The 25,796-nt window shown below is 42.2% G+C and overlaps 1 protein-coding gene across 1 annotated transcript in view; it reads left to right on the top strand.

The window, feature by feature from the left end:
* Nucleotides 1-25,796, top strand: part of GABBR2 (gamma-aminobutyric acid type B receptor subunit 2) — a 1,074,198-nt gene that overhangs the window by 433,547 nt on the left and 614,855 nt on the right. Inside the window, exon 3 of the mRNA XM_069730579.1 lies at nt 20,467-20,637. Within this exon, the coding sequence (XP_069586680.1) occupies nt 20,467-20,637 (171 nt within the window). The remainder of the gene's footprint in view (nt 1-20,466; nt 20,638-25,796) is intronic.

Here is a 25,796-nt window from a genome sequence, read left to right as displayed (position 1 = left end):
TGACATGCAAAAACAAAACCCAAAAAAATTAGTGACCAATATAGCCATCTTTCTTTATGATGACACTCAGCAGCCTCCATCCATTGATTCTGTCAGTTGCTTGATCTGTTTACGATGAACATTGCGTGCAGCAGCCACCACAGCCTCCCAGACACTGTTCCGAGAGGTGGACTGTTTTCCCTCACTGCTGATCTTACATTTTATGAGAGACCACAGGTTCTCTATGGGGTTCAGATCAGGTGAACAAGGGGGCCATGTCCAGCCACGCCCGGTGAGTAGTTGGAGGCATGCGATGGAGCATTGTCCTGCATGAAAATTATGTTTTTCCTGAACGATACTGACTTTTTCCTGTACCGCTGCTTGAAGAAGTTGCCTAATAACTAAGCACACCATATATAGGGTTTTGATGTCATTAGACATGGCTGGTGAAATAAGTATTGAAAAAGTCACCAATTTTCTAAGTAAATATGAGTTATGTTACTGCAGCATCTCACTTGGGAAAATAGGTAATAATAAAAATTCCAACTGGCCCGCCTGGTTTCTGTACAGCCTAGAGATCCTGACCCTACATTCCCTAGTGGTTCCTTCATGAGCTGAGATAGCCCTATCAGCAGACTAGACAATAACAACTCAGATGCCGTTAAGTGCTTCACGATCCTCTGAATGACCCAAAGGACATAGCAGGGTGCAAATTGCCTAAAGAAGGGAAAGTATGCTGAAAAAGAAAGAGATTAGTGATGAGCGAGTATGCTCATTATTTGAGTTCCTTCAGAGCATTCTCGGGTGGTCTCCGAGTATTTCAGCGTGCTCCGAGATTTAGTTTATGTCGATGCAGCTGCATGATTTGCGGCTGCTAGACAGCTTGAATACAAGTGGGGATTGCATGTGTGTTGGGCAATCCCCACATGTATTCAGTCGTCGTCAAGCTTCTGCTCACTCCCATCCTCACTCCCCCTGCCAGCATGCTTTTTTACCACAAAGAGCGGAATTTCTACAAAAGACTGGTGAGTGTTATCTGCTTTTCTTTGGAAGATAGATATACAGTGCATAATGTAAGTGTACAAGTAATAGTGACAATTCTTCCAGCCAGGACTCGTCTCTGTAGAAAATTAGACAGTTATGCTGAGCACATTCCCCAATTTTTCCCCAACTTCTACACTATGCCAGATGAAGAAAAAAGTAGTGGTGTCATCCTGTACAGTAACAGGACCACCCCCACTGAGAAAAGTATCCTCAAAAATAAAATACATGACAGAAGTAATATTTTCCCTTAATTAACCCCTACAGTAATTCTTACATTTACAATAACGTTCCCCTTCCTTGCCCCCATGTGTCTCCATCCTGCCACACATGTTCTCCCATCCTGCCACCCCATGTCTCCATCATGTACCAATATATATGTCCTCTTAATCTGGCCCCATTCTGCCCCCACAAATGTCCTCTCCTCCTGGCCCCATATGTCCCCATACTGCCCCATATATGTTCTCTCAGCTGGCTGCTATATGTCTCCATCCTGCCCCCATATGTCTTCATCCTGCCCCTCATATCTCCATCCTGTCCCCTTATGTCCTCACATCTTGCCTCCCCATATGTCTCTACTATGCCCCCATATGGTCTCCCATCCGCCCCTCACATGAAAAGCCCCATATGTGTCCTCTCATGCTGGCCCCATATGACTCTATCCTGTCCTCAAATGTCTGCCCATTCTGACACCCCATGCCTTCATCATGCCCTCATATATGTTCTCTCATCCTGTTCCCATATTTCTCCATCCTGCCCCAATATATGTCCCCATCCTTCCGCCATATATGATCTCTCATCCTGAGCCCATGTGTCTCCATTCTGCCCCCTAATGTTGCCCATCCTGATAGCTCATGTCTCTATTCATGTCCCCCATATATTTCATCTCATCCTGGCCCCTAATGTCTCCATCCTTCCCCCATATGTCTCTATCTTGCCCTTATATATGTCCTCTCATCCTTCCCCCATGTCCTTTCACCCTGCTCCATATGTATCCATCCTGCCCACATATGTGTTCATCCCGCCAACCCATATGTCCTCTCATCTTGCCTCCCCATATGTCTCCATCCTGCCACTCTTATGTTCTCCCATCCTACCCTTTCCATATATGTTCTTTCATCCTGCTGATCCCCAGGAATTTAAACAATGTGAAAAGAAACAAAGCACCACTTGACTTTTGGAGTGCAAAATTGTCTTGAATAAAAGCGGAGGCCATGTTACGTTTGCAGAACGCTTGATGTGCCTACAGGAAAGATATATATCTTTGTACCGTGTTAGCCATTAAAAAGTATCAACCACTGAGGACTCTCAATTCTAAATATTTTGATGTGCCTAAACATTGAAAATCCCCACAAGTGGCCCCATTTTGGAAACTATACCCCTCAAGAAATTTTTCTAGAGGTGTGGTGAGCATATTGAACCCACAGGTACTTCACAATATTTTATTTTTTATTTGTTTTTATTGAAAATATTATAATACATTAGCACAAATGTGCAACACAGGTCAAAGTAACATAAATGCATAATTATACAGCCGTAAACAAAGAGCTCCAGTCTCAACCCTCTCCTCCCCAGTGCTCACCCCCAACCTTTATTTGACTGGTCAACTGTGACTCGATGACTGCACGGCTTCCCAAGCCTGCCTATCCATGATGAACTTCTGTAAGGCATTATTTTTGTGGGCTAGCATTTTTTTCAAAAATAAACATGTTATTAACCGCTTGAGCTATGACCTCTTTCTTAGGAAAAACATCTGTTTTCCAGTGTTTAGCTAATATGAGTCTTGTCATTACCACAATATGAGCCGTTACCGTTACAACTCTAGAGCACGGGAGGAGCGCCACCTCAGGAGTCTGCTGGATGATCTGTCCCACTGCAAGTGAAATAAGCCTAAAGGCATAGTCCCACAAAGAAGTTATAAGTGGACAATCCCAAAATATATGATATAAGGACCCCACCTGATTACAGTTTCACCAACATAGGTGTGAGGTATTGGGAAATGTGGAATGGAGCTTCACGGGAGGAAAATACCAGCGGAGTATCAGCTTCAAGTGTGATTCAAAATGGGCCACACAACCAAACGTCAGCCCTGCCAATTTAATTGCTTTTAACCAGTCCTGCTCTGGTATGGTTTTACCAAGGTCTTTTTCCCAGGATATGAAGGGCATAGATTTAATGAATCTGCTCTTATGTCCCAAGGAATCATAAAGGGGTCTCAAGCCCATATCTAGGGATGAGGAAGATGAGAGGGTCTTAATAATATCACTATTGACCCTATATGGGAAGTTTAGAAATTTCTTTAAAATGTATTCTACCCAGAGATATGAGAAATGGTCTTTAAAAGTCACGCCAAACCTATTTTGCAATTGAGCAAAGGATAAAAGAGTGCGATCTTCAACTACTTCACTTAATACAGTGATCCCACCTATCTTCCAATGGTACAGGTCAAGGTCTTCTAATAATACCTCCAGAAGTTCTAAAGGTGTTTTGTTATGCTGTGCTATCAGGCAACACAGTGTGCAGTAATCAGCGCACATACAGTGATATGGCAATAACCCAAAAACAATAGAACAAGCTCTGAGACGTGGAATCTCTGCAGACTGCAATACCTGAACCTATCCTCACACAACTAAAAGCAGCAGTGGATTGCGCCTAACACTACCTATGCAACTCGGCACTGCCTGAGGAGCTGACTAGCCTGAAGATAGAAATACAAGCCTGACTTGCCTCAGAGAAATACCCCAAAGGAATAGGCAGCCCCCCACATATAATGACTGTTAGCAAGATGAAAAGACAAAACGTAGGAATGAAATAGATTCAGCAAAGTGAGGCCCGATATTCTAGACAGAGCGAGGATAGCAAAGAGAACTATGCAGTCTACAAAAAACCCTAAAGCAAGACCACGCAAAGGGGGGCAAAAAGACCCACCGTGCCGAACTAACAGCACGGCGGTGCACCCTTTGCGTCTCAGAGCTTCCAGCAAAACAGAATAGCACAGCTGGACAGAAAAAACGGAAACAAAAACAAAGTAGCACTTATCTAGCAGAGCAGCAGGCCACAGGAAAGATGCAGTAGCTCAGATCCAACACTGGAACATTGACAAGGAGCAAGGAAGACAGACTCAGGTGGAGTTAAATAGCAAGGCAGCCAACGAGCTCACCAAAACACCTGAGGGAGGAAGCCCAGAGGCTGCAATACCACTTGTGACCACAGGAGTGAATTCAGCCACAGAATTCACAACAGTACCCCCCCCTTGAGGAGGGGTCACTGAACCCTCACCAGAACCCCCGGCCGACCAGGATGAGCCACATGAAAGGCACGAACAAGATCTGGGGCATGGACATCAGAGGCAAAAACCCAGGAATTATCCTCCTGAGCATAACCCTTCCATTTGACCAGAGTTTCCGTCTAGAGACACGAGAATCCAAAATTTTCTCCACCACAGGATCCACACCAGGACAATCCGAAGACTCAACCTGTCCTGAAGAGAAACGAGGATGGAACCCAGAATTGCAGAAAAATGGAGAGACCAAGGTAGCCGAGCTGGCCCGATTATTAAGGGCGAACTCAGCCAACGGCAAAAATGACACCCAATCATCCTGGTCTGCAGAAACAAAACATCTCAGATATGTTTCCAAGGTCTGATTGGTTCGTTCGGTCTGGCCATTAGTCTGAGGATGGAAGGCCGAGGAAAAAGATAGGTCAATGCCCATCCTACCACAAAAGGCTCGCCAGAACCTCGAGACAAACTGGGAACCTCTGTCAGAAACAATATTCTCAGGAATGCCATGCAAACGAACCACATGCTGGAAGAACAAAGGCACCAAATCAGAGGAGGAAGGCAATTTAACCAAGGGCACCAGATGGACCATTTTAGAAAAGCGATCACAGACCACCCAAATGACCGACATCTTTTGAGAAACGGGAAGGTCAGAAATGAAATCCATCGAAATATGTGTCCAAGGCCTCTTCGGGACCGGCAAGGGCAAAAGCAACCCACTGGCACGTGAACAGCAGGGCTTAGCCCTAGCACAAATCCCACAGGACTGCACAAAAGCACGCACATCCCGTGACAGAGATGGCCACCAGAAGGATCTAGCCACTAACTCTCTGGTACCAAAGATTCCTGGATGACCAGCCAGCACCGAACAATGAAGTTCAGAGATAACTTTACTAGTCCACCTATCAGGGACGAACAGTTTCTCGGCCGGACAACGATCAGGTTTATTAGCCTGAAATTTCTGCAACACTCTCCGCAAATCAGGAGAGATGGCAGACACAATGACTCCTTCCTTGAGGATACTCGCCGGCTCAGATAACCCCGGAGAGTCGGGCACAAAACTCCTAGACAGAGCATCCGCCTTCACATTTTTAGAGCCCGGAAGGTACGAAATCACAAAATCAAAACGAGCAAAAAATAACGACCAACGGGCCTGTCTAGGATTCAAGCGCTTGGCAGACTCGAGATAAGTAAGATTCTTATGATCAGTCAATACCACCACGCGATGCTTAGCTCCCTCAAGCCAATGACGCCACTCCTCGAATGCCCACTTCATGGCCAGCAACTCTCGGTTGCCCACATCATAATTACGCTCAGCAGCAGAAAATTTCCTGGAAAAGAAAGCACATGGTTTCAACACTGAGCAACCAGAACCTCTCTGTGACAAAACCGCCCCTGCTCCAATCTCAGAAGCATCAACCTCGACCTGGAACGGAAGAGAAACATCTGGTTGACACAACACAGGGGCACAGCAAAAACGACGCTTCAACTCCTGAAAAGCTTCCACGGCAGCAGAAGACCAATTAACCAAATCAGCACCCTTCTTGGTCAAATCGGTCAATGGTCTGGCAATGCTAGAAAAATTACAGATGAAGCGACGATAAAAATTAGCAAAGCCCAGGAATTTCTGCAGACTTTTCAGAGATGTCGGCTGAGTCCAATCCTGGATGGCCTGGACCTTAACCGGATCCATCTCGATAGTAGAAGGGGAAAAGATGAACCCCAAAAATGAAACTTTCTGCACACCGAAGAGACACTTTGATCCCTTCACGAACAAGGAATTAGCACGCAGTACCTGGAAAACCATTCTGACTTGCTTCACATGAGACTCCCAATCATCAGAGAAGATCAAAATGTCATCCAAGTAAACAATCAGGAATTTATCCAGATACTCACGGAAAATGTCATGCATAAAAGACTGAAAAACAGATGGAGCATTGGCAAGTCCGAACGGCATCACCAGATACTCAAAATGACCCTCGGGCGTATTAAATGCCGTTTTCCATTCATCTCCCTGCCTGATTCTCACCAGATTATACGCACCACGAAGATCAATCTTAGTAAACCAACTAGCCCCCTTAATCCGAGCAAACAAGTCAGATATCAATGGCAAGGGATACTGAAACTTAACAGTGATCTTATTAAGAAGGCGGTAATCAATACACGGTCTTAGCGAACCATCCTTTTTGGCTACAAAAAAGAACCCTGCTCCCAATGGTGATGACGATGGGCGAATATGTCCCTTCTCCAGGGATTCTTTCACATAACTGCGCATAGCGGTGTGTTCAGGCACGGACAAATTAAATAAACGACCCTTAGGGAATTTACTACCAGGAATCAAATTGATAGCACAATCACAATTCCTATGCGGAGGTAGGGCATCAGACTTGGGCTCTTCAAATACATCCTGAAAGTCAGACAAGAACTCTGGGATGTCAGAAGGAATGGATGACGAAATAGACAAAAATGGAACATCACCATGTGCTCCCTGACAACCCCAGCTGGTTACCGACATAGAGTTCCAATCTAATACTGGATTATGGGTTTGAAGCCATGGCAACCCCAACACGACCACATCATGCAGATTATGCAGTACCAGAAAGCGAATAACTTCCTGATGTGCAGGAGCCATGCACATGGTCAGCTGGGCCCAGTACTGAGGCTTATTCTTGGCCAAAGGTGTAGCATCAATTCCTCTCAACGGAATAGGACACCGCAAAGGCTCCAAGAAAAATCCACAACGTTTAGCATAATCCAAATCCATCAGATTCAGGGCAGCGCCTGAATCCACAAACGCCATGACAGAATACGATGACAAAGAGCATATCAAGGTAATGGACAGAAGGAATTTGGACTGTACAGTACCAATGACGGCAGAGCTATCGAACCGCCTAGTGCGCTTAGGACAATTAGAAATAGCATGAGTGGAATCACCACAGTAGAAACACAGCCTGTTCAGACGTCTGTGTTCTTGCCGTTCAACTTTAGTCATAGTCCTGTCGCACTGCATAGGCTCAGGTTTACTCTCAGACAATACCGCCAGATGGTGCACAGATTTACGCTCGCGCAAGCGACGACCGATCTGAATGGCCAAGGACATAGACTCATTCAAACCAGCAGGCATAGGAAATCCCACCATGACATCCTTAAGAGCTTCAGAGAGACCCTTTCTGAACAAAGCTGCCAGCGCAGATTCATTCCACAGAGTGAGTACTGACCACTTCCTAAATTTCTGACAATATACTTCTACATCATCCTGACCCTGGCATAAAGCCAGCAAATTTTTCTCAGCCTGATCCACTGAATTAGGCTCATCGTAAAGCAATCCAAGCGCCTGGAAAAACGCATCAACATTACACAATGCAGGGTCTCCTGGCGCAAGAGAAAACGCCCAGTCCTGTGGGTCGCCGCGCAAAAAAGAAATAATAATCAAAACCTGTTGAATAGGATTACCAGAAGAATGAGGTTTCAAGGCCAGAAATAGCTTACAATTATTTTTGAAGCTCAGGAACTTAGTTCTGTCACCAAAAAACAAATCAGGAATAGGAATTCTTGGTTCTAGCATAGATTTCTGATCAATAGTATCTTGAATCTTTTGTACATTTATAACGAGATTATCCATTGAGGAGCACAGAGCCTGAATATCCATGTCCACAGCTGTGTCCTGAAGCACTCTAATGTCTAGGGGAAAAAAAAAAACTGAAGACAGAACTGAGGAAAAAAAAAAAAAAAAAAAATGATGTCAGGACTTCCTTTTTTCCCTCTATTAAGAATCATTGGTGTGGCTCCTTGTACTGTTATGCTGTGCTATCAGGCAACACAGTGTGCAGTAATCAGCGCACATACAGTGATATGGCAATAACCCAAAAACAATAGAACAAGCTCTGAGACGTGGAATCTCTGCAGACTGCAATACCTGAACCTATCCTCACACAACTAAAAGCAGCAGTGGATTGCGCCTAACTACCTATGCAACTCGGCACTGCCTGAGGAGCTGACTAGCCTGAAGATAGAAATACAAGCCTGACTTGCCTCAGAGAAATACCCCAAAGGAATAGGCAGCCCCCCACATATAATGACTGTTAGCAAGATGAAAAGACAAAACGTAGGAATGAAATAGATTCAGCAAAGTGAGGCCCGATATTCTAGACAGAGCGAGGATAGCAAAGAGAACTATGCAGTCTACAAAAAACCCTAAAGCAAGACCACGCAAAGGGGGGCAAAAAGACCCACCGTGCCGAACTAACAGCACGGCGGTGCACCCTTTGCGTCTCAGAGCTTCCAGCAAAAGAGAATAGCACAGCTGGACAGAAAAAACGGAAACAAAAACAAAGTAGCACTTATCTAGCAGAGCAGCAGGCCACAGGAAAGATGCAGTAGCTCAGATCCAACACTGGAACATTGACAAGGAGCAAGGAAGACAGACTCAGGTGGAGTTAAATAGCAAGGCAGCCAACGAGCTCACCAAAACACCTGAGGGAGGAAGCCCAGAGGCTGCAATACCACTTGTGACCACAGGAGTGAATTCAGCCACAGAATTCACAACAGTGTTTCCAGAGTAAACGCAGGGATGTGTGTCGGGGTGGAGGAGTGAACCTGAAGCCAATTTGACAGGGAGTGCCTAGTCAGTGGGAGAAGGGCCCCCAGCTTCCGTGGGTTAACCAGAGCTGCCCATAGCACCACCCTGAGATAGTGTGAAGGTGCAAAATGTTCCTCTTTGTGACCACCTACTTGGGGGGTCACGATTCCACCAGTTCTTTAACTGGCTGAGTTGAGTTGCTATATAGTAATCGTTCACATTAGGGAGTCCCACCCGCCCTCACTGGCTTTGCGCGTTGCAACAAATATCTCGACAACCGAGGTCGCTTTCCCCCCAGATGAAGGCATTTAGGAGCTTATGAGAGCGTTGAAAAAACACCTTCGGAGGTGATATCGGCAGTGTGCAAAATAAATATAACATTTTGGGCAGTAACATCTTAAAGGGACTCTGTCACCTGAATTTGGAGGGAACAATTTTCAGCCATAGAGGCGTTTACTATGGAGGACAGAGAATGAACTTCAATCCAATATTGCAGCCAGCATGCAGCCAGCGGATAAGGAAAGGGTGAATCAAACACCCAAAAACCCCGCCTCTATGGCTGAAAATTGTTCCCTCCAAATTCAGGTGACAAAGTCCCTTTAAACAATGCAATATGATCCACCCAGGAGACTTCAAATTTCCAGAGTCTGCACATCTCATTCTCAATATCTGCTAATGGGGGGACATAATTGGCTTTGTACAAATTAGTGGAGGATGATGTTACCAACGTTCCCAGGTAAGAAATTTTCTCCATCTGCCAGTCATCTTCATAGTGGCCTTAAAGCGCTTCAACTGTGGTAATGGTATGTTAAGGGGTAACATTTGAGATTTATTCTCATAAATTTTGTACGGAGGACACATTTTTTAATAATATCTAGAGCTGCCAGCAAAGACTCCAGAGGTCATGCTAACGTCAATATCACATCATCAGCATACAACGTGATGCAATGAGATTGTTTCCCAACCTCTATGTCCCAGATATCTGGGCTTTGTCAGATTGATTGGGCAAGTGGTTCTAAAGGTTAAATGAACACTAGGGAGGAAAGAGGACGCCCCTACCTAGTGTCATTTTTAATGGGGAAAGCCTCCGACATGGTATCATTCACATATACCCTGGCCGACGGGGCAAAATACAGAGCTTTAATAGCAGTCAGCACCCGACCCCCAAACCCCATGAGCTCCAGAACCGAGAAGAGAAATTACCATCTCACTCAGTCGAAAGCCTTCTCGGCGTCCAAGGCAACCACCACCGGGGTCACCCTTCTATTTATTGCATCTATCAAATCAATTACTTTCCTGGTGTTGTCAGCTTCAGTCCACCCTCGCACAAAACCAGCCTGGTCTGGGTAAATAAGGGAAGGAATGATAGGCATCAATCTCAAAGCAATATGCTTAGCATAAATTTTGACATTGGTGTTTAACAATGAAATCGGGTGGAAGTTTTGGGGCACCTTTGGTGCCTTTCCCTGTTTCGGGAGTGTGATCACAGTAGTTGTCAGCATTTCATTTGGAAACTCCCTTCATTTGTTGCTAGTTGTAGGGTTTTGCATAAGTGTGGGAATAAGGTCTTCTGAAAAGCTTTATTATACAAATTTGTAAGACCGTCGGGGCCTAGGGCCTTCGACTCTGGGAAAGAGTTGATCACTTTGGTCAATTAAGTCTCCGTCAAAGTTGCATTTAAGATTTCTAACTGGTCTGGTGCAAGAGTTGGGAGATTAATGCTTGACAGAAACAGATGTGTATCAGGGGCTGACTGGCCGTGGAGGTCTGCTCTTGGATCTAAATTATACAAGGAAACATAGTAATCCTTAATTTTGTTGGCGATTTCCCAAGGAGTTTATATCTTAGAATTGGGGGATAAGTTCCTCAAAAAGGGGATCTCAGTTTTAGAAGTTTTAATTTTCACTCTGGATGCTAGCAGTTTACCCCCTTTATTATTTTGGGAGTAATAATGGGCTCTAGTGATCATGAGATTTTTTTCATAGTTGTGTTAGAGTAATTCCCGCAATTGCAGTCGAAGATCACGTAGGGCAGAGGATGCGTCTCTTTTATTCATGTAGTCCAGTGAACTGATTGACGCCCGTGAGGTCTGCTAAGTGTTTTTCTCTTTGCTTTTTAAGGATATGGCCTATTTTGATAAAGTGGCCCCAGATTAATGCTTTATGAGCATTCCATATGTGGAAGTAATTAGTGACTGAGTCCGCATTGAGCTCAAAGTATTCTTTAAGAGCCAGTTGTGTTTGTGCCACTAGATGGGGGGTTATTAGAATAAAGAGATTCATCCTCCAGGGGGCACTCAGTTTCTTCCCAAATAGACATCTTTATAGGGCATGGTCCGACCAAGTTATTAAACCTATTTCTCATGAGTTGATTATATTAAGGAGAGACCGGCTAACCAAGAATAGGTCTATCCGAGAGTAGGAGTAGGACTGATGTACCTGTGAAAAGTAAGTATAATCCTTCTCAGATGCATGAAGAACCCTCCATATGTCATATAGGTCCTCCCGAAAGCTTAAAAGGGGGAGAACAGGCAGCCCCCTGGAGGTTGGGGCGGAAGGGTCCAGAGAATTATCAGAAACACAATTAAAATCCCCACATAGGAATACGTGACCCTGTTTAACCTTATTGATTCTAGTTAATAATTTTTTGATAAATCTAGTCTGCACTTGGTTTGGAGCATAAAACACGACTATGGTATGTAAACATTATTTATGGTGCCCACTTGTATGAGGTAACGGCCTGCAGGGTCAAGTTCTAATAATAATAATAATCTTTATTTATATAGCGCCAACATATTTCGCAGCGCTTTACAGTTTAATAGTTTCAAACACAAAAGTCATAAGTAACAACGTTAACAATACAATAATTAAAGCAAAATAAGTTCTAGATAAATTGAGGAGAAAGTGACAGACCCCTTGATAGCTAACATCACCCCTCTTTTTTTTTGAGAAATTAGATTGGACCACATAGGGGAAGAGCTGATGAGATAGTCTGTGGGAGTCTTTCTCCAATAAATGCGTCTCCTGGGCGCAAAACACCTCACATTTAGATGCAACCGCCTCTTTCCACATATAAAATCTTTTATGAGGACTGTTTAGGCCTCTAATATTAAGTGAGCATATTGTAATAACCATATTATAAACATATGGATGCTTGTGTGACTAATGGGTTGCCCATTACACCTGTCATGATTCCCTGCAAAGCGGAAAAATGCCAGACTGGGTAAACCACAGGAATGCAAAAAGATAAAAAAAAACAAAAAATAAAAACAATGCAAACTGATAGAATAAGAACTAAAGTCATGAAACAAACCGAGAACTGCACTTCAGTCCACAAAACGCAGGAGTAGAAAATCTGTGTGGGGGGGTATTGTATTGTCTGTACCGACCAGTCAGGATGCCACCCTTGTGTAAAAGATAATAAAAAAATAGATATTGATTATATCTTCAGTGCCTGTTTCTTTTTGGGAGGGCTTTCTGCCACGTATCCTCTTCCCCGTTCATATGAAGAGACAATATGCCACGATCCTCTGTTGTTAATGAGCAATTTCTTGGGGTACGCCACCTGAGATTCTCTGAGAGCTGCAGTGATGGGATTCATTAGTCTGCGGAAGTGAAGGTCTCTGTGGAGATATCAGCCTAAATTTTGATTTGGTGGAAAGGTGAAGGTAGAGATACTTTATTTCTGGAATAAGACAGAAGTTCCTCTTTAATATGATAGCAATTAATGTGTGCAACAACATCCCTCGGAACAGTTTCTGGCAAGTGGCTTAGGTGAGAGATTCTGTGCGCTCAATCAATAATTAGCTCATATGGTGAGCAGGAGGGGACCAACGCTTGAATCAAATCTTGCACATAACCCCTTAGCTCAGAGGATGTGATAGTTTCTGGTACCCCCCCCCCATAATTTCAGATTTTTCCTGCGGTTACGATCCTCCAAGTCCACAAATTAATTATGTATGGCTTTTATGTCTTCTGCCATGGCATTGTGGGAGTCAATAAGGTTGTTATGAGAAGATGCAAATTCTCCCATTTTGTTCTCCACATGGTACACTCTCTCCTCCACCTCCTAAATGTGAGATGTAACAGGTTTCAACATTAAAGTCCTTTAGCATTGCGGTGCTAAAAATCATCAGCATATCTTTAATTAATGTTCCTGAAGCAGGGAGATCTGTTGTAGGAAGTTGCTGTAATACTGCAAGTAGCCCAAGAGATTTACAGTTGTCCTCTCCAGAATCCCCTCTCTCTGCATCATCTCCCTCATTATGCTGGGAGTGCAGGGGATGTGTGCCTTGCTGCTACTGATGGGCAGTCCGGCTCTTTTTGGTGATCCGGCTCCCATGGCTCCACTCACCAAAAAGAGCCGAATCTTTCGGCTCACAAAACGGCTCTTTTTGGATCCTAAATGGATACCCATTGAATGTGTGTTCAGGCGCCCGAAACCACGCCCACCTACCGCATAAACTCCGCCCGCTTTCTAGGAACCAATTAAATTGATGAGTGGGTGGAGTTTTGCTCAGGTGGGTGGGTTTACGCCTGACGAAATCTGGGATTTTACGCCCAGTGAGAGCCATTCAGGGATTTTAGTGGCTTTCACTGGTGTGCCTGCTCCCATCATTCAGAGCAGGGAGCCAGCTCTATGTGTTGGATCTTTAGCGAACGACACATCACTACTTGCTGCATATCCATCCGCCGGCTGGCTAGAACTATATTTCCCTCGTGACCCTCTGCAAGTGGGGAAAATCTAGATCCCTGTGATGGACCCGGACCCCGAAGATAAAGTGAGATGGGTGCTGCCTCATCCGTCACTGCAGCGGTGGTCTTTGCTGGGCTCAGAGGTGATCGAGAGGGAGACTCTCCTGACGAGCAGGAGACCAGGCTTACTGAGGGGTCATCTTGACTGATATCCCTGTTGAAGAAAATCTCCAATTTGCTTTGGTTTTTGAGATTTCTCTTACCCCTCGTCATCCTACTGGTGATCAGTGAGGATTCGGGCAGCTGAATGAGTCGATTAATATGCAGGAAATGTGCTGAAATTGTTGCTTTGCAGAGTCTCAGGGAAGGAGCACTCAGCTCATGCAACTGGCATGCTGGGCGTCCAGGCCATGCCCCTTCACAGTATTTTAAAACATTGAACTGTGAAAATTAAAAATGACCTTTTTTCCCAGAAATGCTTTTTTAGCCCCAATGATTTATTGTTCAATTTCTCCAGAGTACAGGAGTACCTCATATGTGGTCAAATATTCTTGTGCAAATGGCAGGGCTTGAAAGGGAAGGAGCGCTATTTGATTTTTGTAGTGCAAAAGTGTCTGGAATAGATTTTGGATGCCATGTCACATTTGGAGAGATGCCAAGTTTTCAGAACAACAGAAACCCCAACAAGTGACCCCATTTTAGAAATTAAACATCTTCAAGAACTCCTCTAAAAAAATGGGTGGACACCTTGATGTTCGGGTCCACCAGGTTTGGCCGAGCAGTTACAAAAAGTTCAGGTTCTTGTACCAGAACAGTACCCAGATGAGAACCTGAACCCAGGCCCCATTCACGTGAATGGGGGGTCCGAGTATCCAGTGTTTACCATACTGCCATGTGCATGACAGTGCAGCAAACACTCATTCAGATTGGCAGTGAAATCCCGCCGGTCAGAGAGACGCGGTTCCTACGCTGTCAAAAGACATCGTAAGCGCTCAGCTGTGATCGGAGGTATAAAGTTTACCTCTGGACACTGGTGTCAGCTGATGGGACAACTGGTCCCATCATCCAACACCTGTTGACTCTAATAACAGCAAGAGCAGGAGCAAGGGATGTGAGTTTTCATCAGCAGCTCCTGCGCTGTAAATAAATAATAATAAAAAAAACTCGACCTGGGTTTTCCTGTTCCATTGTTTCAGGTGATGACTACACAATATCCGTGCTTCCCCACAACGCATGCCTAACAGGTGAGCTGCTTTCATTTTTTCTGCTCTGTTTTTGTTAATCAGCCAGGCAAAACTCACAACTGGATGCTGCAACCCTCAGTTGTCAGCTTCAGGAAGGCTAGTTATCATGAATAGAAGGGTCCCCACACCGTGTTTTATAATTATTTACATAAATAATTTTGAAAAACAGCATGGGGTCCTCCACATTTTTTACAGCCAGCCTTGCTAAAGCCGACAGCTGGGGGCTGGTATTCTCAGGCTGGTAAGATGAAAATAAAAAGTAGCATTTTTTTCACTAAATGTTGTTTTTAATTTTTAAAAGGGATAATAGAAGAAAATGGACCACAAAATGTGTTATGCAGTGTCTCAAGAATACAGCAATGCCCCATCTGTCGTCAAAAACAATTTTTCAGGCACAGTGAAAAACTCAGAAGATAAGGAGCACCCTATCGGAGTGCAGATTTGCCTGGAGTAGTTTGTAGGTCTCATGCACACTGGCAGAGTCTCTAAGGTATCAGGAAAGCAGTACTCTCATAAGTGAACCTATTTTTCAAACTACACCTCTTAATGAAATCATCTAGGGGTGCAGTGAGCATATTGACACCACATGTTTTTCACAAAATATAATGTCATTAGGCGGTGAAGAAAAAAATTTAATTTTTACAACCATAACTTTGTTTTAGCTCCAGATTTTACATTTTCACAAGGGGAAATATAGCGAATCTTCCACCAGATGTTCTGTCGGACTCACTTATTTTAGACATTTACACGGAAACTCTGGTGTAAGTGCTCAGCGTAGAGTGCAGGATAAATGTTTCTTTATTTTTATGCAATTCACTGTGCGGTACTTGTGGGTAGATTACTTTATTCTGCGGTTCAAACACATAAAAAGAAGGCTGACAGCACTCACTAAGTTAGGATGCTTGCTCTTGATCCAAGGAACCCACTTGGAAAATAACAGCAATCAAAAGAAAGTAAGAACAGCATCCAATCCAGGAGAGAAGTTGAAAAAAACTTGATTCCGCCACGATGCGATACAAAGATCTACTGCTGGTCGAAACATTGTACCAAGTGATGAGCGAATATACTCGCTACTCGAGATTTCTCGAGCATGCTCGGGGGTCCTCCGAGTATTTTTTAGTGCTCGGAGATTTAGTTTTTCTTGCTGCAGCTGAATGATTTACATCTGATAGCCAGCTTAAGTACATGTGGGGGTTGCCTGGTTGCTAGGGAATCCCCACATGTACTTATGCTGGCTATCAGATGTAAATCATTCAGCTGTGGCAAGAAAAACTAAATCTCCGAGCACTAAAAAATACTCGGAGGACCCCCGAGCATGCTCGAGAAATCTCGAGTAACGAGTATATTCGCTCATCACTAATTGTATCGCATCATGGCAGAATAAAGCTTTTTTTTTCAACTTCTTCACCTGGATTGGACGTTGTTCTTACCTTCTTTTGACTTTATTCTTTGAGTCAGTGCAATTACATCAATATAAGATTTATTTCATTTTTTTAAGTTTGGCTGCTATTACACACTAACATATCTTTTTTTTTTTACTAAAACAAGTTTTTGCATCACTATGTTTTGAGAGCTAAATCTTTTCTATATTTCTGAGGACTTTTTAGGGGATGAGTTGACATTTTTATTGATATCGTTGGGTGTATCGTTGGGTGCATAACTTGTTTGATCGCTTTCTATTCTGATTTTTGTGAGGCAGAATGAACAAAAACAAGCAACTCAGATTTATTTATTTCACAATAAAAACAATGTTAGAGAAAAAATATTGTTTTTGCATAGCTATACTCTAAGAGCTATAACTTTTTTATTTTTCCACTGATGGAGCTATATGGCACTTTATTTTTTGATGGACAAGTTGACATTTTCAGCTATACCGTTTGTATTTATATTCATTTTTGATTGTGTTTCATTTCACTTTTTTTCTAGCACTATGATCAAGAACCATAGTTTTTTGCCCCTTTTTTTATATGGCGTTCCCTGTAGGTATTAACTAATGTGACAATTTTATAGATCGAGTCATTCTTGATGTGGTGATACCAAATATGTGTACTTTTTGCTTATTTTTGTTTTTACATAAATATGAGTATTTATCTACTATATAAAGCTGAATGTGTGTGTGTGTGTGTGTGTGTGTGTGTATGTGTGTATGTGTGTATGTCCGGGATTGGCATCTGCACCGTCGCAGCTACGGCCACAAAATTTTGCACAGTCACACATCTGGATCCCGAGAGCGTCATAGGCTATGTTGTGATGCGAAATTTTAACCCCGCGTGTTCCAATTCACCAAACAATTTTGCCCCTATCTACATAATGGGGAAAAAAGTGAAAGGAAAAGTGTTTGAGGCGTCGCAGCTACAGAAAAAAATTTTTGCACAGTCACACGTCTGGACCCTGAGATCGTCATAGGCTACGTTGTGAGGTGAAATTTTAACCCCGCGCTTTCCAATTCACCAAACAATTTTGCCCCTATCTACATAATGGGGAAAAAAGTGAAAGGAAAAGTGTTTGAGGCGTCGCAGCTACAGAAACAAAATTTTGCACAGTCACACGTCTGGACCCTGAGAGCGTCATAGGCTATGTTGTGAGGTGAAATTTTAACCCCGCGCTTTTCAATTCACCAAACTATTTTTCCCCTATCTACATAATGGGGAAAAGTGAAAGGAAAAGTGTTGGAGGCAAATTGACAGCTGCCAGATGTGAACAAGGGGGACTTAAAGAATGAGAGCGATGGCGCAAAAGAGTATATACCGATCAGTTGCTAAGGTGGGGCCCCGACATGGGATACTCACCACACACGGGGATATGAACACACACACAAAATGCGCCACACACTACCACGTGCTTGAACACATAGACCACCCTCAGCACACATTTCACCACACATACACCAACCTCGCCACATAAAAGTCGAAACACAAAAGTCGCCGCTCAAAACTCGCCACGCGCAAAACTCGCCACATGCAAAAACTAGGCTCACGCAAAACTCGCCACAAGTGCAAAACTCACCTCATGGAAAACTCACCACACGCAAAACTTGCACACGCGGAAAAATTGCCACATGCACAAAATTTGCAACACATGCAAAAGTTGCCTCACACAAAACTTGCACATACTCAAAAGGCACCAGATATAAAACTCACCACGCGCAAAACTCGCCATGCGCAAAACTTGCTGCACACAACTTGCTACACTAACCTGTCACATGCAACTCGACACACAAAAAGTTGCTACACGCATGTTGCCACACAAAACTCAGCTCACAAAAGTCGCTACATGCATGTCGCCACACACAACTCAACACACACAACTTGACACATGAAACTCGCCCTAAAACACACACAAGTCTGGTATTAGCCTTCAAAAATAAAAATCTGATTAATAAGCAGACAAACTACAAGAGCAACAAATGTACCATATAGGAAATACGGCAGCTGTCAGTCACATGACCTGTCTATTATGTGTATGTGTGAGCTAATATATACTGCCAGGGGGAGGGCTTCCTGTTGGCTGGGGATTTATCAGGCTGCCAATTTATCTTACAAATACTGAGGTAAAAATACTAAGCAAATAACGTGTTAACGAGGTCTAATACAGGAGATCACACAGGTATATACTATATACAGGGGAGATGACACACAGATATATACTATATACAGGAGAGATGACACACAGGTATATACTATATACAGGAGGAGATGACACACAGGTATATACTATATACAGGAGCAGATTACCTACAGGTATATACTATATACAGGAGGAGATGACATACAGGTATATGCTATATATAGAAGATGACATACAGGTATATACTATATACAGGAGGAGATGACACACAGATATATACTATATGCAGGGGAGATGACACACAGGTATATACTATATACAGGAGGAGATGACATACAGGTATATACTATATATAGAAGGAGATGACATACAGGTATATACTATATATAGGAGGAGATGACGTACAGGTATATACTATATATAAGAGGAGATGACATACAGGTATATACTATATACAGGGGAGATGACACACAGCAGGTATATACTATATACAGGGGAGATGACATACAGGTATATACTATATACAGGAGATGACATACAGGTGTATACTATATATAAGGGAGATGACAAACATGTATATACTGAGGTGAAAATGAGAGGTGTGAGGTGAAAATGAAAAGGTGTGAGTGCAAAATGAGAGGAGTGAGGGAAAATAGTGTAGTGATCGGAAAATGACAGATGTGAGGTCGAAATGACGTGTTAGGGGGGAATGAGAGGAGTGAGGGAGAAAATGAGAGGTGTGAGGGAGAAAATGAGAGATGTGAGGGGGAAAATTAAAGATGTGATTGGGAAAATGAGAGGCGTGATGGGAAAATAAGAGAAGTGAGGTGCTATAACTAACCACAGATATTTACTATGCCCAGGCAACGCCGGGCTCTTCAGCTAGTTGGTGTAATATAATTTGTTCTTTTTTTTGTTTGTTTTTTTAATCTTTTTAAATGTTTTAATTTTTTTACTTAGTCATTCTATGGAACATTAACTTTTACTAGTCTAATCACTGGTCTCATACATTGCAATGCACCATCACTGCAATGCATGAGACCTGTGATATTACATAGGCAGATCATCTTTTACAACCTGCCTATGGCTGGCTCTAACTGGTCATCATGCCTGGCACAACAGGAGGTTATTGTTTTACCTCCAGGTGCCATGACAACCATTGTCTCCCTGTGATTTCATGGTGAAAGAGAGTGACAGCTTAAAGACATGATGGGTGTAACATGTCAACTGACTCCTGCTCATGATGTGTTATACCCATCATTGGTTATTAAGGGGCTAATCTTGACAGACTCTGTTTATGGAAATGCAGGCCCAAGCTTGCAAGGAACCTCCGTCATGTTTTAAGGTTGCCTGCAGACTCTCATTATTGTACTGCTATTCAACATTTTGTCCATCAAACTGCCTCCTGTTATGACCAACTATTTTGAATTCTGACTCATCAGTCTAGCGTACCTTCTACCACTTTTCTGTATGCTAGTTTCTATGTAGTCATGCATAATTGAGTCACTTTGCTTTCATTCCATGTGTAGATGTTTGGGCACAGTTCTTCCATGAAGACCACTTAGACATACTTTTCAGAACAGTAAATGGGTGTAACTAGGACCAACTGATTTCTTCCATATCTGAGCTGATTGCACTTCTGGACATCTTCCTATTTCAAAAGAAAGTAATCATGTGTGTCTTTTAACTGCTGTACTAAGTTTCTTTGGCGGACAATTGCATCTTTAGTGTGCAATAATGCCCATTTATTCATGCTTCTTCCAAACAGCTTGAACGGCACATCTTTAAACTAAGTCTGCTTTCAAATATTTTGTGTCTTATTGCTTATTACTTATTGTGTCTTATTGCTTTACTCAATCTTGCCATGGCGTGTGACCAGTAACATGAAACTATCTTCCATGTCACCTTTGTAGCAGAATGTTGTTGTTCCCCCTCAGTTTGAAGCCTAATACACTACTGTTTCTGCTTCAGTTCATAACTTGGTTTCAACCTGCAAATGAAAATAATATTCCCAGTGTAATGAAGAAACGGCATACATATATAATGTTTTTAACTATTTTTATTTTTTTCCTTTTCTTTCAGTTGTCTTTTGCTGCAACAACTCCAGTTCTGGCAGATAAAAAAAAATATCCCTACTTTTTCCGGACTGTTCCTTCAGATAATGCTGTCAATCCAGCCATAGTAAAATTTCTCAAACACTTCAAATGGCAACGAGTGGGAACATTAACTCAAGACATACAACGATTTTCAGAGGTAAGTGAAAGCATTGTGTAGCTATATAATCATGAGCGTATTATCTACTGTGAAAGCCATAATATAATATATAATTTACTCTTAGTAATAATGTCTTGATGGAGTACGTAATGATGACCAGTTTAACCATAGATTACCAGTAAAGTGCTTCTACTAATAGTTTTACGATATTGGTATATGAGGCGTCTGTCATGTTGACCGTGTGTGATGTACATCCTGGATTTGTTGACATTCTAGTACGGAGTGTATCACTTCACTATTCCTTTTTTACTGCTAATGGACACAATCAACTCATGTTGACTTTAACCACAGCTTCTGAAACATTTATCTGTGTAATCTTAGTGAAGTAAATGTGGTTTCACGTGTACCTTAAGAGGCTTGGTGAACATCCTTGCTACATTGACTTTATAACCGCACTGATCTAATTTCTACTTTTTTGCTACTTCTCTAACTCATATCATGTTGTTAGTATATATAAATATATTTTTTAATTGAATATGCAACAAAAAATAATTGTAATCATCCATGTAACCTTTCTTGAAGTAAAAATGTACCTAATCTATAGAGACTCATGCGACACCCACCAGGGCCGTGAGGTACTCGGAACCGGGCCGGACAGTTCTTTAGGGAAGTCACGGGGCCGTGACTCGACTCTGTGGCCCTGGGCATGTAATAAAAATTCTGCAAGGGAAAAAGTTATATGGGATTGATTCATGACACCACCCGTGGTGTTCGGCAAGGGATGGCTGGCGCTGCGGTTTAGGTCCACTGGGGCCAATGGTGACGCAGAAAAGATGGTACAGCTCCCAGTAGCAGACATGTGCTGCATCCAAAGTGCTGCCTAAGGCTACTTTCACACTAGCGTTAACTGCAATCCGTCACAATGCGTCGTTTTGCAGAAAAAACGCATCCTGCAAAAGTGCTTGCAGGATGCGTTTTTTCCCCATAGACTTCTATTGACGACGCATTGCGACGGATTGCCACATGTCGCATCCGTCGTGCGACGGATGCGTCGTGCTTTGGCGGACCGTCGGGAGCAAAAAACGCTACATGTAATGTTTTTTGCTCCTGACGGACCGCTTTTTCCGACCGCGCATGCGCGGCCGGAACTCCGCCCCCACCTCCCCGCACCTCACAATGGGGCAGCGGATGCGCTGGAGAAATGCATCCGCTGCCTCCGTTGTGCAGTGCGTTAAACGCTAGCGTCGGAATCTCTGCCCGACGCATTGCGACGGGGAGATTCCGACGCTAGTGTGAAAGTAGCCTAATACTGAATGTCTGCACATACCCTAAATGGTGAAAAAAATCCAAAGTTTGTTAACAACAAAAAATGGCGCCATTTTCGAGACCTGTAGCGTCTCCATTTTTCGTGATCTGGGGCTGGGTGAGGGCTTACTTTTTGTGTGCCAAGCTGATGTTTTCATTGATACCATTTTGATGTAGATACAATATATTATTTTGATCACCTGTTATTGCATTTTATTGCAATGAAGCGGCGGTGACCAAAAGATTGTAATTCTGCCGGTTTTAGTATTTTTCTCGTTATGTTGTTTATCGATCTGGTTAATTCTTTTTTTATATTAACTAGTGGGACAGTGTTATACAGCGGGTCATTACGGATGCAGTGATACCAAATATGTGCACTTATACTTATATTGTTTTTTGGTTTACAGAAATAAATGTATTTATTGGAAAAAAAAAATTTTTTGTTATTTGGGAATTTAAAAAAATTTTTTTTTAAATGTTGTTATTTAAATTTTTTTAAACTTTTTTACATTGTCCCATCCTAGGACATCACTGTATAGTATCAGATTGCTGATCTGATACTCTGCAATGCTTCTGCACTGCAGAGTATCACATCAGTAGCTGACAGGCAGGGAAGGAGGTATGTCTCACAAGCCACCTTCCCTGCAGGACCCTGAAGGACCACGCTGCCATCTTGGGGCCGGAGGTCTCTATTAAGACAATCAGAACAACGTGATCACATCAAAATGTTCTGATGAGAGCACTCAGGGAGTCAATAGTGACAGCGGCGTCAGAGGGGTTAAACACCCGTGATCGGTGCTAACACCGATCAGGGGCATTGTTGCGAGGTTTCAGCTCTCACACAGAGCTCACACTTACACTCGATCACCTCGGCACTCAGCATAAGGCCACGCGATTGGTGCGCCGTACCTCTACTATGGTTTGCGTGAATGCAGCTCCTGCAAAGCAGTATATGTAGGGTACATGTCAGGAAGGGGATAAAGTATTTTTAAAATCTTTTTTTCTATTTTCTCCTTTTTTTTTGCCTTTCTAGGGGACTTTAACCTGTAATCATTTGATCGATTATATTAAATGCTGCAATACCATAGTGTTGTAATATATTGCATAAGTCGCTATCTCCGTTGTAGCTCATCCCATACTTAAGGAGTGCCAAGATGCCCAATTTTCTGGTCACCATTTAGTCCCCCGCAATCACTCTATTTATCTGCTGCTGTTACCGATTAACAGGAGCATTTAAATAATTAAACAGTAGCTATCAGGACTAGCACCGATTGCTACTGTTACAGACAAATGGCGGTTACATATTACAGCCAGCATTTATCGTGCATGGAGTGGGCACAGCTCCTGAGCCCGCTCCATACGAGGACCGTGATATACATGCTCTGCAGGGTGCCTAAAGGGGTTAAAATATAACAAAATACATTGTGTAAAGGAGGGGAGCAGAGCTTCATCTCTATGTCATTCTTATCATTATTGGAGTATATCAGAAATCTCAGTCTTGGGGACAATGCTGCTATCACAAGAGATATCTAACGTTAAAATTTTAATATACTGCAGTACTTTGGATGATCCCAAGTTTGCTATTCTATAACCTGAAAGTAATCATCAAAAAAGATAATTACATAGAAAATGAAGAAAAGGCTTACCAAGAGACTCATTAACCCATTCTGCACAGTCCATAGTGGTAAAGCCACATATAATAGATCCTTGTATAATTCTTTAGTTTGGGAGAAGTGAGATTCCCGCATGTGTGATATCACAAAGCACTTTTCCAACTTTAGCTCAACTTTTGATTACGTTCTTTCTTGAATGATATGTCAAAAAGGAAAGAAATCTGCGAAGGTCATGAGAAGCTAGATTTTCTTCATCAATAGTTGGAATAGCATGAATACAATAACACTAGACAAAACATATAACAATAACCTTCTAGTGTTACATCCACATATGAAAATGCCTGAGTGTGCAAACCATCTGCCATGACTAGTTCTCATTTGGACTCTCTTATGATCAACATCTGGTGGGATTAGAGGCTCCTTTGAATGACAAAAGGATTTACTATTCTGTACTTACATGTAGCTTTATCACCAGGGAAAGCAACTAAAATATGAATGAAGATAGAATTCTGTATTGTTTATACTTGTTAATGTTTAAGGGAAGATATAGTAGTTCTCCAAATATATTTTATGTTGATGAACAGCAAAACATCTTTGTAAGCAACGGTGCCGTTAAAGGATTTATTCTTTTATAATCTTTTATCCTCTTCATTAATGGCCAATTATTTCAAAAATGGTAAAAAAATCTATTTCTCACATTTTTTGTGTGCTTTGTAGAATAATCTCTTTCTGCAGATACTATAGGACATCATTACATGTTTTTTTAATATGCTGCCTTAGCCCACCGATGTATTCACTATGGAAGGTGTTGGCATATTTATGTATAATATTTGTATATGTAATGATATTGGGAATATATTAAATATACTTAGAAATTCTGCATTATTTTATCATTCTGGTAACCAACACTCTAATTAGCAAAGTCTCCATCCCTATCAGCATAGTAACTCCTGTCTTGAGAATGGCTATTGTTGGTGAGTCTTGTAATGTGACCCATCCATCAGCGACCTCTACTGGGATGCATTGTACATGTGCTCGTTCTCTAGGCATCCAGGGACTGGCTAGGTGTAGACAAGTGTTGGGGTAATGGTTCAAATGTGTCGAAGAGGTGAAATAAAATAGAGTAACTGGAGAGGCAAGAAGTGCAAATAGTGACAAAGGAGCATAAAGAATTAAAAGTGCCTCTACTTGGTAAGGTTGTGATAGTCACAACTCCTATAGAAAGCATGTGAAGGCTGGCTGCAGGACCACCAATTGGATATAATGCATTAAAAACCTTGAAACGTGTTGACCAAATAAGCCACATCCATATTTCATCTTTATCTATGATCGTACTTTGGACCTTTGGCAGCGCGGATTCTTAACCACCACTTTCCTCACTCAATTGAAGACCTGAAATTTGCAGAATATAAAGCTATTAAGATTTAATAGGGAATAATTGAATATCAAAGAGTGCTGAAATTTCTTCCCAGATGATGTAATAATATACTGTATGTTAGAATATCTCAAAATAAATTAGCAAAATAATGTCCATTGTATGACCATGTATTATGAAGTGATCTCCTTATGCCAATAAGCATAACCATTTCTTTCTCAAGCAATGCCCATATCATGCTTAACTATGCCCATGTCAAATGACCAAGACACTGATTGAGAAATTATAGCTGTTTCTTTCAATGTACTGCCATTTTCATAAAAGTAATTGGATGAAATAGTATAATTATTCATTGAAGTATTCATTCTAACTTTGATGCAGATAGCTTGCATTCTATAACTGCCTAATGTCCCTAGTCCATTAACATCACCAAGTTTCCTTACTTGAGTTGCTGTGCCCTTCCTTTCCTGTAGACATCTGCTCATTTTGTGAGTCTTTTGTTTTCAGTAAGTGCATACTTATTCAGGTTGAGGTTAGGTTACTAACTAAGCCATTGAAAAATATTCCAATGTTTTTACATGTTTTGGTCAATCATTATTCATCTGTGCTATGAAGTACTATCAGTTTGATAGCCTTTAACCAAAACTGAGCAGAATATATACAGTGCTCGGCATAAATGAGTACACCCGCTTTGAAAAGTAAGATTTTAATTAGTAACTGAGTACACCCCACATAAAATATATCCACATCTAGTATTTTGTATGACCTCCATCATTTTAAGGATATCATCAATCTTCTAAGCTTGGAATTAACAACTTGGTGACATTTTGCAATATCTATCTTAGTACATTCTTCAAGAACGACCACTTTTAGAACCTGGATGTAGAGTGATGTTCAACTTGTCT

The sequence above is a fragment of the Ranitomeya imitator genome, chromosome 6 (assembly GCF_032444005.1).
Source record: "Ranitomeya imitator isolate aRanImi1 chromosome 6, aRanImi1.pri, whole genome shotgun sequence".
In the NCBI taxonomy this organism is placed as follows: domain Eukaryota; kingdom Metazoa; phylum Chordata; class Amphibia; order Anura; family Dendrobatidae; genus Ranitomeya; species Ranitomeya imitator.
The sequence above is the reverse complement of the archived record's forward strand: the minus strand, read 5'-3'. Positions and strand labels throughout refer to the sequence as shown.